General features: G+C 37.2%; 3 protein-coding genes across 3 annotated transcripts; 2 read left to right on the forward strand and 1 right to left on the reverse strand.

The window, feature by feature from the left end:
* Positions 1-310: 310 nt before the first annotated feature.
* Positions 311-1,938, forward strand: LOC110865429. Its single transcript, XM_022114673.2, has 2 exons — positions 311-1,609; positions 1,691-1,938. The coding sequence occupies exons 1-2, from the start codon at positions 484-486 to the stop codon at positions 1,702-1,704; spliced, it is 1,140 nt and encodes a 379-aa protein (XP_021970365.1). The 5' UTR covers positions 311-483; the 3' UTR covers positions 1,705-1,938.
* Positions 1,939-6,352: 4,414 nt separating this feature from the next.
* On the forward strand, positions 6,353-8,075 carry LOC110865427 (pentatricopeptide repeat-containing protein At2g36730). Its single transcript, XM_022114670.2, has 2 exons — positions 6,353-6,946; positions 7,155-8,075. The coding sequence occupies exons 1-2, from the start codon at positions 6,405-6,407 to the stop codon at positions 7,969-7,971; spliced, it is 1,359 nt and encodes a 452-aa protein (XP_021970362.1). The 5' UTR covers positions 6,353-6,404; the 3' UTR covers positions 7,972-8,075.
* A 116-nt stretch (positions 8,076-8,191) lies between these two features.
* Positions 8,192-10,603, reverse strand: LOC110865428 (RHOMBOID-like protein 1). The gene is made up of 6 exons (XM_022114671.2): positions 10,169-10,603; positions 9,600-9,763; positions 9,125-9,288; positions 8,787-9,043; positions 8,566-8,692; positions 8,192-8,475 (listed from the first exon to the last, which is right to left on the reverse strand). The coding sequence occupies exons 1-6, from the start codon at positions 10,513-10,515 to the stop codon at positions 8,353-8,355; spliced, it is 1,182 nt and encodes a 393-aa protein (XP_021970363.1). The 5' UTR covers positions 10,516-10,603; the 3' UTR covers positions 8,192-8,352.
* Positions 10,604-14,706: the final 4,103 nt, after the last annotated feature.

Here is a 14,706-nt window from a genome sequence, read left to right on the forward strand (position 1 = left end):
CACTATACTTTTTCATTAGAAAGGCATTTCATATTTTAATTATAATTTCCCTGCCAAAGATTATATAATTGTCGTTAACTACTAGACATTTTTCCAAAGTCATTCAACACGCATGAACCGTTAAACAGAAGGCAAACAATAATCCATTCGTTTGATATTTACACGGATCCCAAACATTGACGTTATGAACTCAAATTGGTTTACGTTTTACTTGGAATCCTCAATTTCAATTTTGCGCAGTATCCGCGCCGCAACGCGTGCGCGCACGAAGTTACTAGTCTAAATTAAAAAAAAAAAAAAAGTAATTAAGCCGAATACAGTCCTAGGCCCATCCAAATTTCATACATTCACACATATAACCCCCACTCGCAGGCCCAAAACGGCGTCGCTAGAACAATAGCCGAAACCCTCTCTACCACCTCAGCTCCGCCGTCTGTAAACCCTAACCACCTCCCTTTGCATCACCAAACTCCACTTCCTGTGATGTCTATGCTTGAATTAATCACAAAAGCTTCGGCTACAACCGACCACCCAACTTCCGATTCACAACACCCGCTACTTCTCAATCCAAACCCTATTTTCCTCACCTTAAAACCCCAAACCACCGATCAATCCTTCATTCAACGCGTTCAAGGCTGGAAAATCTCTCAAACAGATGCCGATATCATCAACTCAGGTCAAAAGTTCTTCAAAAAGCTCAAAATCAAGCTCAAAAACCCGAATTCCTTCACTAAGGTTGATTTCATCTCTTTATTAAACTCACATCTTCAGCATATTAGCCAAATTTCCAGAATTTCAATTCCAGGTCAACCTAAAAATGAAGATTATACGTATACTAATTTGCTTATTCAAAATCTAGGGTTTTTGATTGGGGATAATGTGTTAGGTTTGGTGTTAGAAGCTTGTCTAGTGTTTGAGATTTGGGAGATTTTAGAAACTTTGATAGTTTCCGGGCTCGTTGACGGTTGTTATAATTTGGTTGATAATTTGATTGAGAAAAATAGGGCGGATTTGGTGTGTCTGTGTGTGAAGCATGTTTCGAATCTTAAACTTTCGGATGTGCTTTCGGTTTTGAAGTATTTTTTATCGTCTAGTAAAGATGCTTACAGTGCTATGGTTGGTGTGAGGAAAGAGTGGGAGAGGTTAGCGCTTTCGGCTATTGAAACCGCGATGGATAAAAGCGTTGGTGAGAAAAAGTTGACTTGGGCGAAGGATGCTGCGGTTATGTTTACGATGGCGCATGATGAGTTTACGAGTAATGAATTGTGCTTGCATTATTTGGTATCATCACCGAATATGGACGATGTTATGTTTTCGGCGTGTATTGGGAAGTTAAATGGGTTGGAGATTATGGGGTTTGTAAGGTATTTGAAGAAGTGGTTGGTTAAGTATCAGAAGTTTCCGCAGGCGAGTTCGAGTTCTAAAGCTTTTGAATCAGTTCCTTCGCTTGAAAATGTTACCAAGTGTTTTGGGTTGGTAGTTGATGAGCATTTCTCATCGTTGGTGATGAATCCTGAGTTTCGTGAAGAGGTGGAATCGATCGAGTTGGTTGTGAATTCTTTGGCTGCCGAAGCTAGGCTTTGTTGCAATTTGGCAAACTTATGTGCAGGTTTGAAAACTTGAGTTGTTAGTAAACTCTTATTGTTAACTGTTTTGAATGGTTTGCTAATTAAGTGACAATCTGTTGCAGGTTTGAATCATTAGGTTTCTGAAACGCGAATGACAAGAAATGAGAAGGTATAAAATTAAGTGGAGCTATTTAGCATATTACAACAACGAATGGTGTTTTGACCTTACAAATTTTTGTTTGTATTAGTTAATAGTTAATTTTGTATCCTGGATTCTTAAAGTGAAATCTTTATTATCGTTAAAACATTCGTATGGGTTGTACTGTGTACTGTTTTTTTTATTGGTTATCGAGGAATAGCTTTGGGATTCCATGAAAGCGTTACGTTTAATCACTTAGGCTACAGGGTGTGGTATAAAGCCCCTAGGGGCTTTATCACGCCACGTAAGTGCCACGTAAATTTTGAGATAAAAATGGCGCCCCCTTTAACAATTATGTTGACCAAATGCCTTGATCCACCCAAAATTCGCCCGTTAACGTGCTGGCTGGGCTTCGATAGCGCCCTCTGTTTAACAGTGGTGGTGTGATTGATGGCGCCCTCGGGCACTATAATGGATGACATGGCGGGGTGGCGCAATGCCACACCCTGTGGCCTTAAGGTGTGCTTGCTTTCAGTTTTGTATGAATTTTGTGATTTTGATGGTTTTATCTTATTCTGGTTCTTGTTTATCAACGCGATCCCATGATTGAATTTTTAGTTTTTTTCATTCATGACATTTTATATTGTAGTTCGGTCTTCATGTTGATGTGCATGATTGGTGAAACAGCTTAACTTGGATCCCACTGACAGGTTGATTTGACATTTTTGGATGAATTGTGGGGTTCATTAGTGAAGTGGGGTGGTCACAAGTGATGGAATTACAAACATCCAATCATGTTTCGTTATGTCAGCAACCACTATTCTATCACTTAGAAGCATTTTTTAGTGGCGGTGGTCATCACTAGTGATGGAATTCCATCACTCACAAATTTTTTTTAATTTTTTTTAAATTAGAAATTAACAATAAAACACTAAAATTATAATTTCATTAAAATTAAAACATACTAGTTCAATTTAACATACTAGAAATATTTTAGGCTACAATTTAAAAAAAAATACTAAAAAAACTCTACTTCTCGTCCGACTCATGAAACTCCAAACCTAAAGAACCTACTAGTTCGATTAAATCGTATCCCAACCGAAAGTGAGTTTCTTCATCACACAAGTCTTGTTGGATATTTTTTGGAACTTGAACTTGTGTAGGAGGATCCGGCACCCAATCCGGATATATTGCACGTCCGTCTTATTTGATTATCATATTGTGCAATATGATACATGCATATACTATGCTATGTATGGATTTCTTGTGCATAGCACGAACCGGACGGTGTAGTATACCCCATCTACCCTTTAAAACACCAAAAGCCCTCTCAACATCTTTTCTTGCCGATTCTTGCAATTTTTTGAACACGATTTCTTTAGCCTCGGCAGGAAATGAAGGAGCTTTCACAAAACAGACCATGATGGGTAGATACCATCCACAAGAAAAAAGCCTCGTCTGTAATATCGTCCGTTAACATAGAATGGAGAGAAGGGTGCGGTACCATCCGTTACGGTTTGAAACAACGACGACGTGTGCAACACATTGACGTCGTTGTTTGATTTTGGAATACCGAAATATGAATGCCAAATCCATAAAGCATTCAACGCTACCGCTTCTAGTATGAGGGTTGGTCTTTTGATGTCACCCCTAACATACGCCCCTCGCAAATCTCTTGGACAATTTTTCCACTCGATATGTGTACAATCGATGCTACTGTGCATCCCTAGAAAATGCCATCTAGCCTCATGTGCGGCGTAAATACGTGAGATGTCGTGGCTCGTCGGTTTATGTAAAAACTCTTTACCATACAACTTAATGACCGCGTTGCAAAAAAATTGCAGACATTAACGGGAAGTTCTGGCCACCATAGCTAGGTATTCATCATATTGATCGGGAGGGTTACCTGTCGCTAGTTGGCGAATGACAGACGTGCATTTTTGTATCGGCGTGAAACTTGGTTTGCCCCTCGCATCGTAACGTTCTTGAAACCATTCCTCGCTTGCTTCGATGTCTCCAACAATCTTTAAAAATAATTCTTTTGGTAAACGAAACCGATCTTTAAACCTTTCGGCATTGTAGAGCGGATTCTCCCCAAAATAATCGTTCATTAACACTTCGTTGGCACGTATATGATCACGGTCTACCATCTTCTTCTTTGGGCGGGACGAACTAGATTCAAGTTCGTTATACACCGACACAAAATATTTTAGCGTCTCATTGTCAGAAGACGACTGGGTATCGCTATCACTGTCCATCGGAAACGTCGAATCCGTAGGAAATTCCATTTGAGAAAGATGTAGATTGTTTGAAATATGTTTGTGTTTTGGTGTGGGTGAAATGTTTAAAAATGGAGAAGTATATATATAAGATTTAAAGGTTTTTTTTTTATTAAAGTTTACCGTTGAAAAACGGTCAAAAAAGCATCCAACAACGTTCAAATTTGCCAAAGTTCCACGCGTGATTCCTTCAACGCCTTATTTCTTCCACGCGTGGTGGATATGGTGGCGGCGGTGTGCTATGAAGAACAACAAGTGATGGGAAGCCATCACGCTCCCACCCCCATTCCCCTTATCTGTCTTTTTTTTCTTTGTTGAGTACAGACCTTAACGTAAGAGCGTAATTTGAGAGTTTAATTAGGGTTTTTCAACATGCGTGATTGGGTTTTGAGTTTTACAACGTGCGTAATTTCACAGCGTACGCTCGTACGTTAAGCAATATTATATTTTACACCTTCACTATGTGTATAAACACTAAATTTTCAACAAAATACACACACACACACACACACACACATATACATATATAGAAACCCCTCAGCGCGTTTTGTCTTTTTTACTCAAAACGTTCAAAAACATGCAACTTACATTCCTTAATTTTTTTTTTAAAAAAAAAGTTTGTTTTATAAGGTTTTCTTAAGTTTTGGTAACTCAAGTGAGTTTTTTTCTCTCTCTATATGTATAGTATAAGATTCAAATGAGACTTTCTTAACAAGAGAAATGAAGAAACTTTTATTTTTTTGAATTTTTCCATCTAATTATGTATGATGTTTAATTGTAAAATGTAAAAAAAAAATCGTGTATTTACTCTAGTAAAGTTCTTATGTAATTACCCTAGATTAACAATTTCTTTACTAGTGTAAAAACACGAACTTTTGTTTTTTAGATTCTAAGAGTAAAAAAATACGTGCTTGATAAGACACGAAAAAAATCTCAAAAGCAAAAAGAAAAATCCTCTATTCACTTCTTGTATTAACCATCACTAGTGCTCTAGTGGTGGTCACGGGTATTTAAGTTCCATTTATGGTGGGCCCGGATGAGTTTTTCCCTTCAGGTCTCAAGTTCGAGTCTGAGTGATAGGGGTTTCTCATTGAGGGGTTTAAATTGGGGATCTATTGTGCGAGGGGGCTCTCTAGCGCGGACCCGATTAAGACAACATATACTAGACCTCCCGACATTCGCGAATAATTCACACCTTATAAAAAAAAGCCCAATTTGTATGTGATTTTTTTGAATGAAAAATTTGGATCACTGACGGACCACTGAAGTATCATCGTGCCACCAGCAGAACCACCCGATCATATCCATCTCCACTAGGCAATAATACATATACACCAATCCAGGAGGAAACCCAATAAATATGGGAAAAACCCTCTTTGTGGGAATCGAACCCATGACGATCATAACTTATCCCACCCCCAATTTGTATGTGATACCCATTTATCACTCAAATCTCAAAACTTAGGGCATGTTTGGCTAAGCTTTTTGAAACAACTTATTGGCTTTTTGAAAAGTTATAAGCTCTAGATGATGTCTGGCAATGAGCTTGTATGTGAGAAGAAAAATGACTTCCCAAAGCTTGTCTGTTTGGTATGATGTAATGGAATGGACGAAGGAATGGAATGGACAAGGTAATGGAATGGACAAGGAAATGCAATGGATCATTACCATTTCATGTCTTGTTTGGTTACCATGTGTGAATGGAATGAGTTATTATTGTGTATTGTTCGGTAGGCAAGAAAAACGGAGTAATAAAATCAGCGGTGAGTGGTGGTGGTGGTCGGTGGTAGTGATTGTGGGTGGTTATAGGTGGCGGTGGTGGGTGTCGGCGGCGGCGGTGGCAGCGAGTGGCGGTGTGGCGGCGACGACGAGTGGTGGTGGTGGCAAGGTGGCCGTTGGTGTTAGGTGGCAGCCGAGGTGGCGATTGGTGGTGGTGGCGGCGGTTGGTGGTGGCGGTGGTGATGGCGTCGACGATGGTGGTGGGCTGCGGCGGTAAGTGTCGTTGGCGGTTGGTCGCAACTGTGGGTGATAACGGTCGCGAGTGGGCAGCGGCGGCGGCGGTGGCTGTCAGGGTGAGGTGGTGGCGGGTGGCGGTGATGGCGTCGGTGGTGGGTGGTGGTGGTGGGGGGTTGTGCCGAAGGTAATGGGTTGTGGTGTTGTTGATGAATGGTGCAAGTGGGCATGGAATGGAAGAAAAACATGGGGTGGAAGGAATGATTTTGAGGGAATTGAATGCATTTTGGAATGGGTAATTCCATTCCATTGACCAACCAAACACCCTTTTCTTCATTCACTCGTAATCATCCATTCCATTTCACCTCTCATTCCAGCATACCAAACACTACCTAACTTTTCCGAAAAGCCAGTAAATCAATAACTTATTTCAAAAAGCTTAGTCAAACATGCCCTTCGAAGGACATGGATTTCCGGCATCTTCTAACCCTCTTCCAACATTCAAAAACTGCAACTCATCTTCACCAAATCCATTCTTACATCCTCAAAACCTCCCGCAATCACGACGAACTCATCATCTCCAAATTCATCCTCGCATCCTCTTCGATATCCATCGACATTGCTAGACAATTCTTCCACAACTCGCCAGTAACCCCACCATTATTCGCATGGAACACGATGATCAAAGAGTACTCCAAGAGCCCAACACCATCCGAATCAATCAAACTCTATAGCCACCTTCAAAGAACCACTGATCTTCAACCTGATAAATTCACATACCCATTTGTTCTCAAGTCGTGCGGACGATGCTTGTTGTTTGCGGCTGGTGGGTCGGTGCATTCGGAGATTTTAAAGGTGGGTTTTGATTCGGATCGGTTTATAAAAAATACCCTTGTGAGGATGTATGCTGCTTTTGGAAGTATTGGGTTTGCAGGTCAGGTGTTTGATGAAATGACTGAGAGAGATGTGGTTTCTTGGAGTTCTATGATTGCTGCTTATCTTACTTGGTATGTTATTTCAGATCCTGTATTGATTAAATAAGCAATAAAACACATTAATATAGCATGATCAACATTCTAATAGTTAGTAAGGCCATCCATTATGGTTTAAATATTGATCATTAGATGTGGTTTTTCTCATTGTGTACACTAGTTTCTGGTATCCTTTATAGTATTATCGACATTTTTATAGTTACTAACAAACCAAATTATGCAGCAAGTATCCGTTGGATGCATTATCGGTGTTCCTAGACATGAAGCAAGCAAACGAAAAGCCGAATTCCGTAACTTTGGTTAGCCTGCTTTCTGTTTGTTCTCATCTGGTCAACATCAAAATGGGGGAATCCATCCATTCATACATTCTCACGAACGGTATCAAACTGGATGTCTCTCTAGCCACTGCACTCATCGAGATGTACTCAACATGTGGCTACATAGAGAAAGCTTTACTAATCTTTAACTCGACAAGCGACAGAAATCTGCAATCTTGGACTATAATGATTTCCGGGCTTGCAGAAAACGGGCATGGAGAACAAGCAATCTCATTGTTTAACGAGATGGAAGATCTCGGGTTCATACCTGATGCCGTTTCGTTTTCGGGGATTCTTTCTGCTTGTAGTCACTTGGGTCTGGTTGAAATGGGACAAAAGTATTTTGATCAAATGGTGAATCTTTACAACATTGAACCAACGATGGAACATTACGGATGCATGGTGGACATGTTTGGGCGAGCTGGGATGATTGAAGAAGCGTATCATGTGTTAAAATCCATGCCGATGGAACCTAACGCCATTGTGTTAAGGAGCTTCATTAGTGCGTATAAGAACTATGGAAGCATGATTACTTTTGATGACAATTTGGTGAAGCTTCTGTTAGAGATTGAGCCGGATCTTGGATCAAACTATGTGTTATCTGCTAATGTGTCTTCTGTTTCTGGTTGTTGGAGCGAGGTAGATGACGTAAGAGATGCCATGAAAGGTAAAGGATTGAAGAAAGTTTCAGGGCGCAGTTGGCTACAAGATAACCGTAGTTAATGGAGAAGATTAGACATGTAAATGAACCGAACATTTAGTGAACCTCTTGACGATATATTTTTTTAATTTAGTTACTAGTAATACTAATTGTCCCTTTGTTTACATATTCATTTGTTTAGGTTCATTTTTGAATCTTGTATTGGACTTTTTTAAATCATCTAATGGTATTTAGACTACAATTTAGATTGAGACCCGAAATAAATAGAAGAAAAGAACCGTAAAATGTAATCAATCCATTAAAATAAATGCATATATGTTAAGTTTGGTATACCATAGTCATATCCCTCAAAATGTTCAGATACTATAACCAAAAACAAATAAAAAGAATCATATCATACAAATACATTGTTTGTAAACAAACGTATGTACCATCGCTAGCAATCATCGACAAAGTTGACTACAAAGACTTCGTATCATCGACTGGTTCGGGTTGTCCAGCAAGTAGGTCCCGTTTTTACCACCATCGGAGCATGTTAACGTATACTGATTACCCGTTTGTACAGACTGCCATGTCATATCATTATCCGTCAGTTCCAAATCTCATTATTATATAAATAAAACATACGTGTAAAACAAGTGTGTTTGATGACTCACCATGCATGACACAGGATCTGTGTCACAGCTCCACCGTGAAGTAGGCACACAGCTCATGTAATGACACCAAGAACAGTGATCATTTAAGTTGACTCCACGCAGAAGTGAAACAAGGCCAGCGATCAACCTGTATAAAGGGTCAAACGCATAAAATAAAGAACTTAGCTAAAATAGAAAAGGAAACGGGTCGAATATGCTAAAATGATTACATAAGTTGTTACCCGGCCACCACAAGGATGAGTGAAAGAAGCCAAAGGACACGCTGATACGTCTTGTATTTAGGTTTAGCTCCGGTTCTTGAATAAGCAGGCGTGTATCTTTGGTTAACCCATCCAAATTGGGGGCGCATTAAGAACACAAACCCAAGAAGAAAACCAGAAAAGAACCCACCGAGATGAGCAAAATTGTCGACATGTGGCAGAATCCCCACCGCCAGATTAATAACAATAATGATCACTAGAGTCAATAATGCTGACATCTGAACATAAAAGTAACAAACTTTTAGAAATATTATCTTCAAAATGCAGTTGTTGAGAAATGAGAACGTTTGATAAAATACCTTATTAGTATATATAGTCCAATTAGTTATGAGTTCTGAAAGCATTGCACCCAACAACCCAAAAACTGCACCGGAAGCGCCAACCGAGATATTGGACTGAAGGAAAAGTGCAGATAACAAACTGCCACCAAACCCCGAGATTACATAAAGCAATCCAATGCGTACTGCAATTATAAAACAGCAAATCAATCAACCAAACACGTATGCAAATATCGATCACTTCCATTCAGTTAAGGTTTATCTTTAATGAGAAGGTTACGTTATTAAGGTAACTAAAGCCGTTAATTTATAATTTTTACCATACAAGCCCAGCAAAGGGGATTTCAGCCTTTTTGGCATAAGCGTTGACTTTTGATTCGTTTAGGTATTTTAAAGATATCAATGAAATGTCTCTTCTTCTTTGCACATAAAAGGAAAAATCGATCACTTGATCTTATTCTATATTAAGTAACGACATCATAGCGAATACACTTACTGAACCCGAATTCTCGCTCAAGCCGAATGCCAATAACTAAGAGACTCAACATGTTTGCCAACAAATGAAAAAGTCCACCATGCAACCAAATGCAAGTAATAAGCCGCCACCCCTGGTGATCATCAACCACTTTACTCACATCCAAAGCCCCCATCTTATGTAGCCTAAAAATACACATACACAAAAGTCAAACTTCAAATTTCCACCATATGAAGAACCCTTAAAGGCACTAACTATACATCACAAAAACCTATTCACAACTGTTTTCAACCGCACCGACACATTAATTCCATGTTAAAAACTTAAGATGATCGTTTATGACGACAAATTACAAACAGATCCACCAACAGACCCTCACATAGATGTTAATTATAGTCTACTAGTCTATGGATAATGATTGGAATAGCAATAAATGTTAATTATAGTCTCCTGATCAATACAAAATTAGATCAAAAACCTCTATCTGATCCTAACACTATTAAATTCTCAAACATGTTAACAATTATCAACACAAAACTAACATCAACGAGAAGAATTATGATATTAGAAACAGAGATGAGGAGATTTACGTCTCAGAAGAAGGTCCGAGAAGAGGATTCTCTTTAAACGGCTGAAACGATAACCTCTTGAGGAACGTAGCGATGCAAGATACCGAATTTTTAGGGCAATCGTTGACATACATAGTGATTATAAACAGTACAGTATCAGCTATAACGAAAGTAGGTATCAACCACGGTAACCACTTCTTAAAATGCTTAACTTCTCGGAACGGTGAAGGTGTTTGACTTTGATTCACGGCGGCCGGAAAAGGTGTCGGTGATGATTGTTCGACTTCAACCGGATGGATGATGTTTCCGCCGCCGAAACGGCGGGAGTTGACTTTTAGACGGATCTCCGACCGGCGAGATTCCTCCATTTTCGCCGGAAAAGTGAGTTCTAGGGTTTCGGAGAATGGATTGAAGAAGCTCTGATCAAGTTTTTTTTATAACACAGGCTGAGCTGAGTTGTGCTGTTGGTTTTAACAAGAGTATAAAGAAGACGAGTTTGCAATAAAGCCCCTAGTGTTTGGGTTATATCTTTAGAAGCCCATATGATTCATCTTTTTGCGTTAATTAGAAGGAAGATGGTCGGTTCTTAAGGACATGTTCTGGTTATAAGGTGCATCTCTTATAGTTTAGAGACGAAGGGTTCAAATCTTACAAGATGGAGAATTGCATGTAAAGGTAGTTAATTACTTTTTTAGTTCTTGTGTTTTAGTGGTTTTAAGCACTTAAGTCTAAAATCAAAAAGTTTAACGCACTGAGTCCCTAATCACTCATTTTTTAACATCTTGAGTCCAACTTTTTAACACTTGTACTTTTGATTTTGGACTCAAGTTGTTAAACTTAGGGGTGCAAACGAGCCGAGCCGAGCCCGACCAGGCTCGAGCTCGATTAACTTATGAGAGCTTGGGCTCGAACTCGCCTCGATTCGAGCTTTATTTTCAAAGCTCGAGCTCGGCTCGTTTGTATTTTCTCAAGCTCGAGCTCGGCTCGTTTATTATCTATTAACTAGTATATTAAATAAAAATAATATAAATAATAGACTTTTTAAGCTCACGAGCTCGATAAGTAAAGATCGGGCTCGGACTCTTTTACTAAATAAGCTTATTTTTAGGTTCGAGGTCGGCTTGTAAACAAGTTTAAATAAGCTCGGCTCGTTTACACTAAGGCGCGACGAGCCCAACGAGCTTCACATGCGAGGCTCGAGCTCGGGCTCGATAAACAAACGAGCTTTGTTTTAGGCTCAAGCTCGGCTCGGACTCGATAAGGCTCGGCTCATTTCGAGCTTTTTCTCGAGCCGATCTCGAGTAGCTCGCGAGCTGCTCGGCTCGATTGCAACCCTAGTTAAACTTAAAACCACTAAAATACAGACTCAAAACATTATAAAATGAACAGTTAGAAACCCAGGGTGTTAAACTTAAGTGGTTAAAACCACTAAAATACAAATACTCAAAAAGTAATTTACTCAAAAGTATATCATAAATATGAGTTTTTTTCCGAAAAAATTGCAAGTAAGACAGCGATGACATGATGTTCACATGGCTTCAAAAAACGGCTCGTATAAACAAGTGTTGTTAAGATTTAATGAGATTTACGAATTCTTCAAAAGAACAAAAAGCATGCACAAACACTACAATCTTTATTTTAACAATTGCACAATATTCAAAGTACCACCTTTTTTTTCACTTTATAGACTTTACACTTACACATGTATCGTGAAAAAAATATAGTGTATTATTTAGACAGAAATCTCAATTGCACCCTTTAAATATAAGGTACAACCATCTTATTGTACCCTCAGAAAATAAATTCTAAGTCCATCACTACACATTACGAAAATCCCCTACCTAACAACCCCAATGAACAAATACTTAATGGACTCATAATATGTATTGTTTGCTACCTATAATTGTTCGCTACCAATAAAATGAATACTTGATAAACTATGAAAATGATTGTTTGAAAAGATTGACTTCGCTACATGCATGAAATGCAATGACTTTTAATGAAAACCCATTATGCTATTCGTTGAGAGAACTTTGACAAAATATGTACATGTAACATGTCACTACTTCATTTAGGTACGAAAAAATGCAAGTATATCATATGAAGTGTTTAATACGGATTTATACTAATAAATTGCGCCTTATTCGTAGTTATTCTTGTAATTTTTCTTACATGTGGAGGGGCGATTTGATTGTATAGAAACATTGAGGATGAAAATGGACACAAACGTATATCCGGTTTAGTCAAATAAACCGGGTCACTAAATTCACACTGCTTTTTGTCAATTGAGAGGCAGGTGGAGGTAGATACAAATTAACCAACAACTCCTACAATTTTTTTAGTGAAATTCTTGTTTTAGACTTTTGGTATTTGAATAGCTTCTCATTCAACATCTTTTAATTTTAAAATAGTAATATAATATGATATATTATATGATATATGACATGATTAAATCACATGATTAACAATTGAACATATAAGATATTTCATCCACACTATCGTACACGATCTAACTTATTCTAACCATGGTTCATAAACATGATATAAATATTTAAAACTGGATTTGACAGGGATGCGGTTGATATAAAAATATAGGATAAGCCTAAGATAACTTATTATTATTTTTTCTAATATAAAGTTTCAAACATTCAATGTCCAAACACAAATAAGTTTAAGTTAAAATATAAGTATTATCAACAATCATGGTGATGGTCCTTTTGGAGGTTGCGTAGGCGGTGGCATATCTTATGGGGTTAACTGGGGCGTTTAGAAAGTAGTTGGGGGGGGGGGGGGGAGGGTCACTGTTTCAGATAGGGCCAAGTCTTGAACCCACAACCCCCACCTATGATACGAAGAGCGGAAGAGAATCTTACCAGCTCCTCAATCACTACTTGTGGGTTTAAATCCTGGATATAATAGTTAAGTAATATTATTTTTTACATATACGTAAAACGCAAATAAAAATTTTGAACCCCTTTTCTTAAACGACAAACTAAACATATTTATAAAATACCCCTTCAGTTTTACATAGCAGGATTTAAACCCTCTATCTTATGGACAGAGACACTTGAAGACCCCTTACACACACCTTAGTTCAACTTAGTTTTATAATACATTTTACTTTTTACACGGGATGTTTCAACTAAAAATGTTGAAGGTAAAATAATAACATACATGGCGGCCGATGATCTTTAACAGGTCACTGACAGTTGTGTAATAGTATTTTATTTTTTTGCAAGTGTTTAGAATGTATACATGACAATTGTAAAGATATATTCAGTATGAATAATTCTCTAGAAGAATGCGTCTTTGAGAAATTAAATTATTATATATCACATGTTTCACATATCTATTTCATATTTCATATTTTAAAATAGCACAAAGTCTTGCTGACTGTTTCAGAACTATTCCTTTATATTATCTATTATCTATAATAATAAAATAATAATAATAATAATAATAATAATAAAATAAAATAAAATAATAATAATAATAATAATAATAATAATAATAATAATAATAATAATAATAATAATTGAAAGTTGCGATGAACATTAATTGAAAGTTGCGATGAACAGTAACAATAATTTATTAATTTGCTGTTATTATTATATATATTTTATTAGTCTATTATAATAATTAATATTAATAGTTATTATAATTAATTAATTTATTTTACCCTATACTATATATACTATTTAATAATTTGATTTTTATTTAATTACTTGCATTCTTTTGTTTAAAAAAAAGTTAAATATGAAGTTGTGTTTGATTTTTTTTCTCAACGTTCATGTATAAATTTCATTAAAAACGTCGTTTGTTCGAAATATGGCCTTTTTGGTATCTGGTTTGTATCAAGTGTTGGTGTCATAGCGGTACCATGGCGAACGAAAACAACACCGACACCGGCCGAGCCATTTTGATACCCATATCGGTATTCTCGGAACCGGTATCGATATATACTTACAAAAATATATGCTTTTTACCCGTTTAGTTTTATATTATTTGATTTTCATCTGATATATCGCGTTCAAAATATTTTTTATAAAGTAGAATATGTGACTTTGTTTTAAAAAAAATCTCGCCAGCTAACCGATACAGACATTGGTATGCTTTAGTTATCATTGGAAGTTTGGAACCCACACCGGTATTCGTTTCTTTATGATTTTCAATGTAAATCACACTCTTTTCTAGACGTATCATGACTTTAAGCCGAGTGTCGGTACTATAATAATATGTATGGTAACAAACTGAACCGAACCGACCGAATTCCCGCCGCATTGCGCGGGCAAATCCATCTAGTTATACATATGATTTGAAAGTGTGGTTCAAAGTTTTTTATTAATGTTTTTTTTTCTAACTTTGTGCTATTATATTATTTTTTTATTAATTTAATTGATTTTAAACATTTTTTTTATTATAAAATGAATGCACACTGGTATTAATGTTTGGTTCAGTTTGGTATTGTTTTTTTTAGGTTTTCATTATTATATTGTTTTCTTATTAACTTATGTTTTCAAACAATAAAAATAAATATGATATTGATACAGATGTTGTTT

The sequence above is a fragment of the Helianthus annuus genome, chromosome 6 (assembly GCF_002127325.2).
Source record: "Helianthus annuus cultivar XRQ/B chromosome 6, HanXRQr2.0-SUNRISE, whole genome shotgun sequence".
Taxonomy (NCBI): Eukaryota; Viridiplantae; Streptophyta; class Magnoliopsida; order Asterales; family Asteraceae; genus Helianthus; species Helianthus annuus.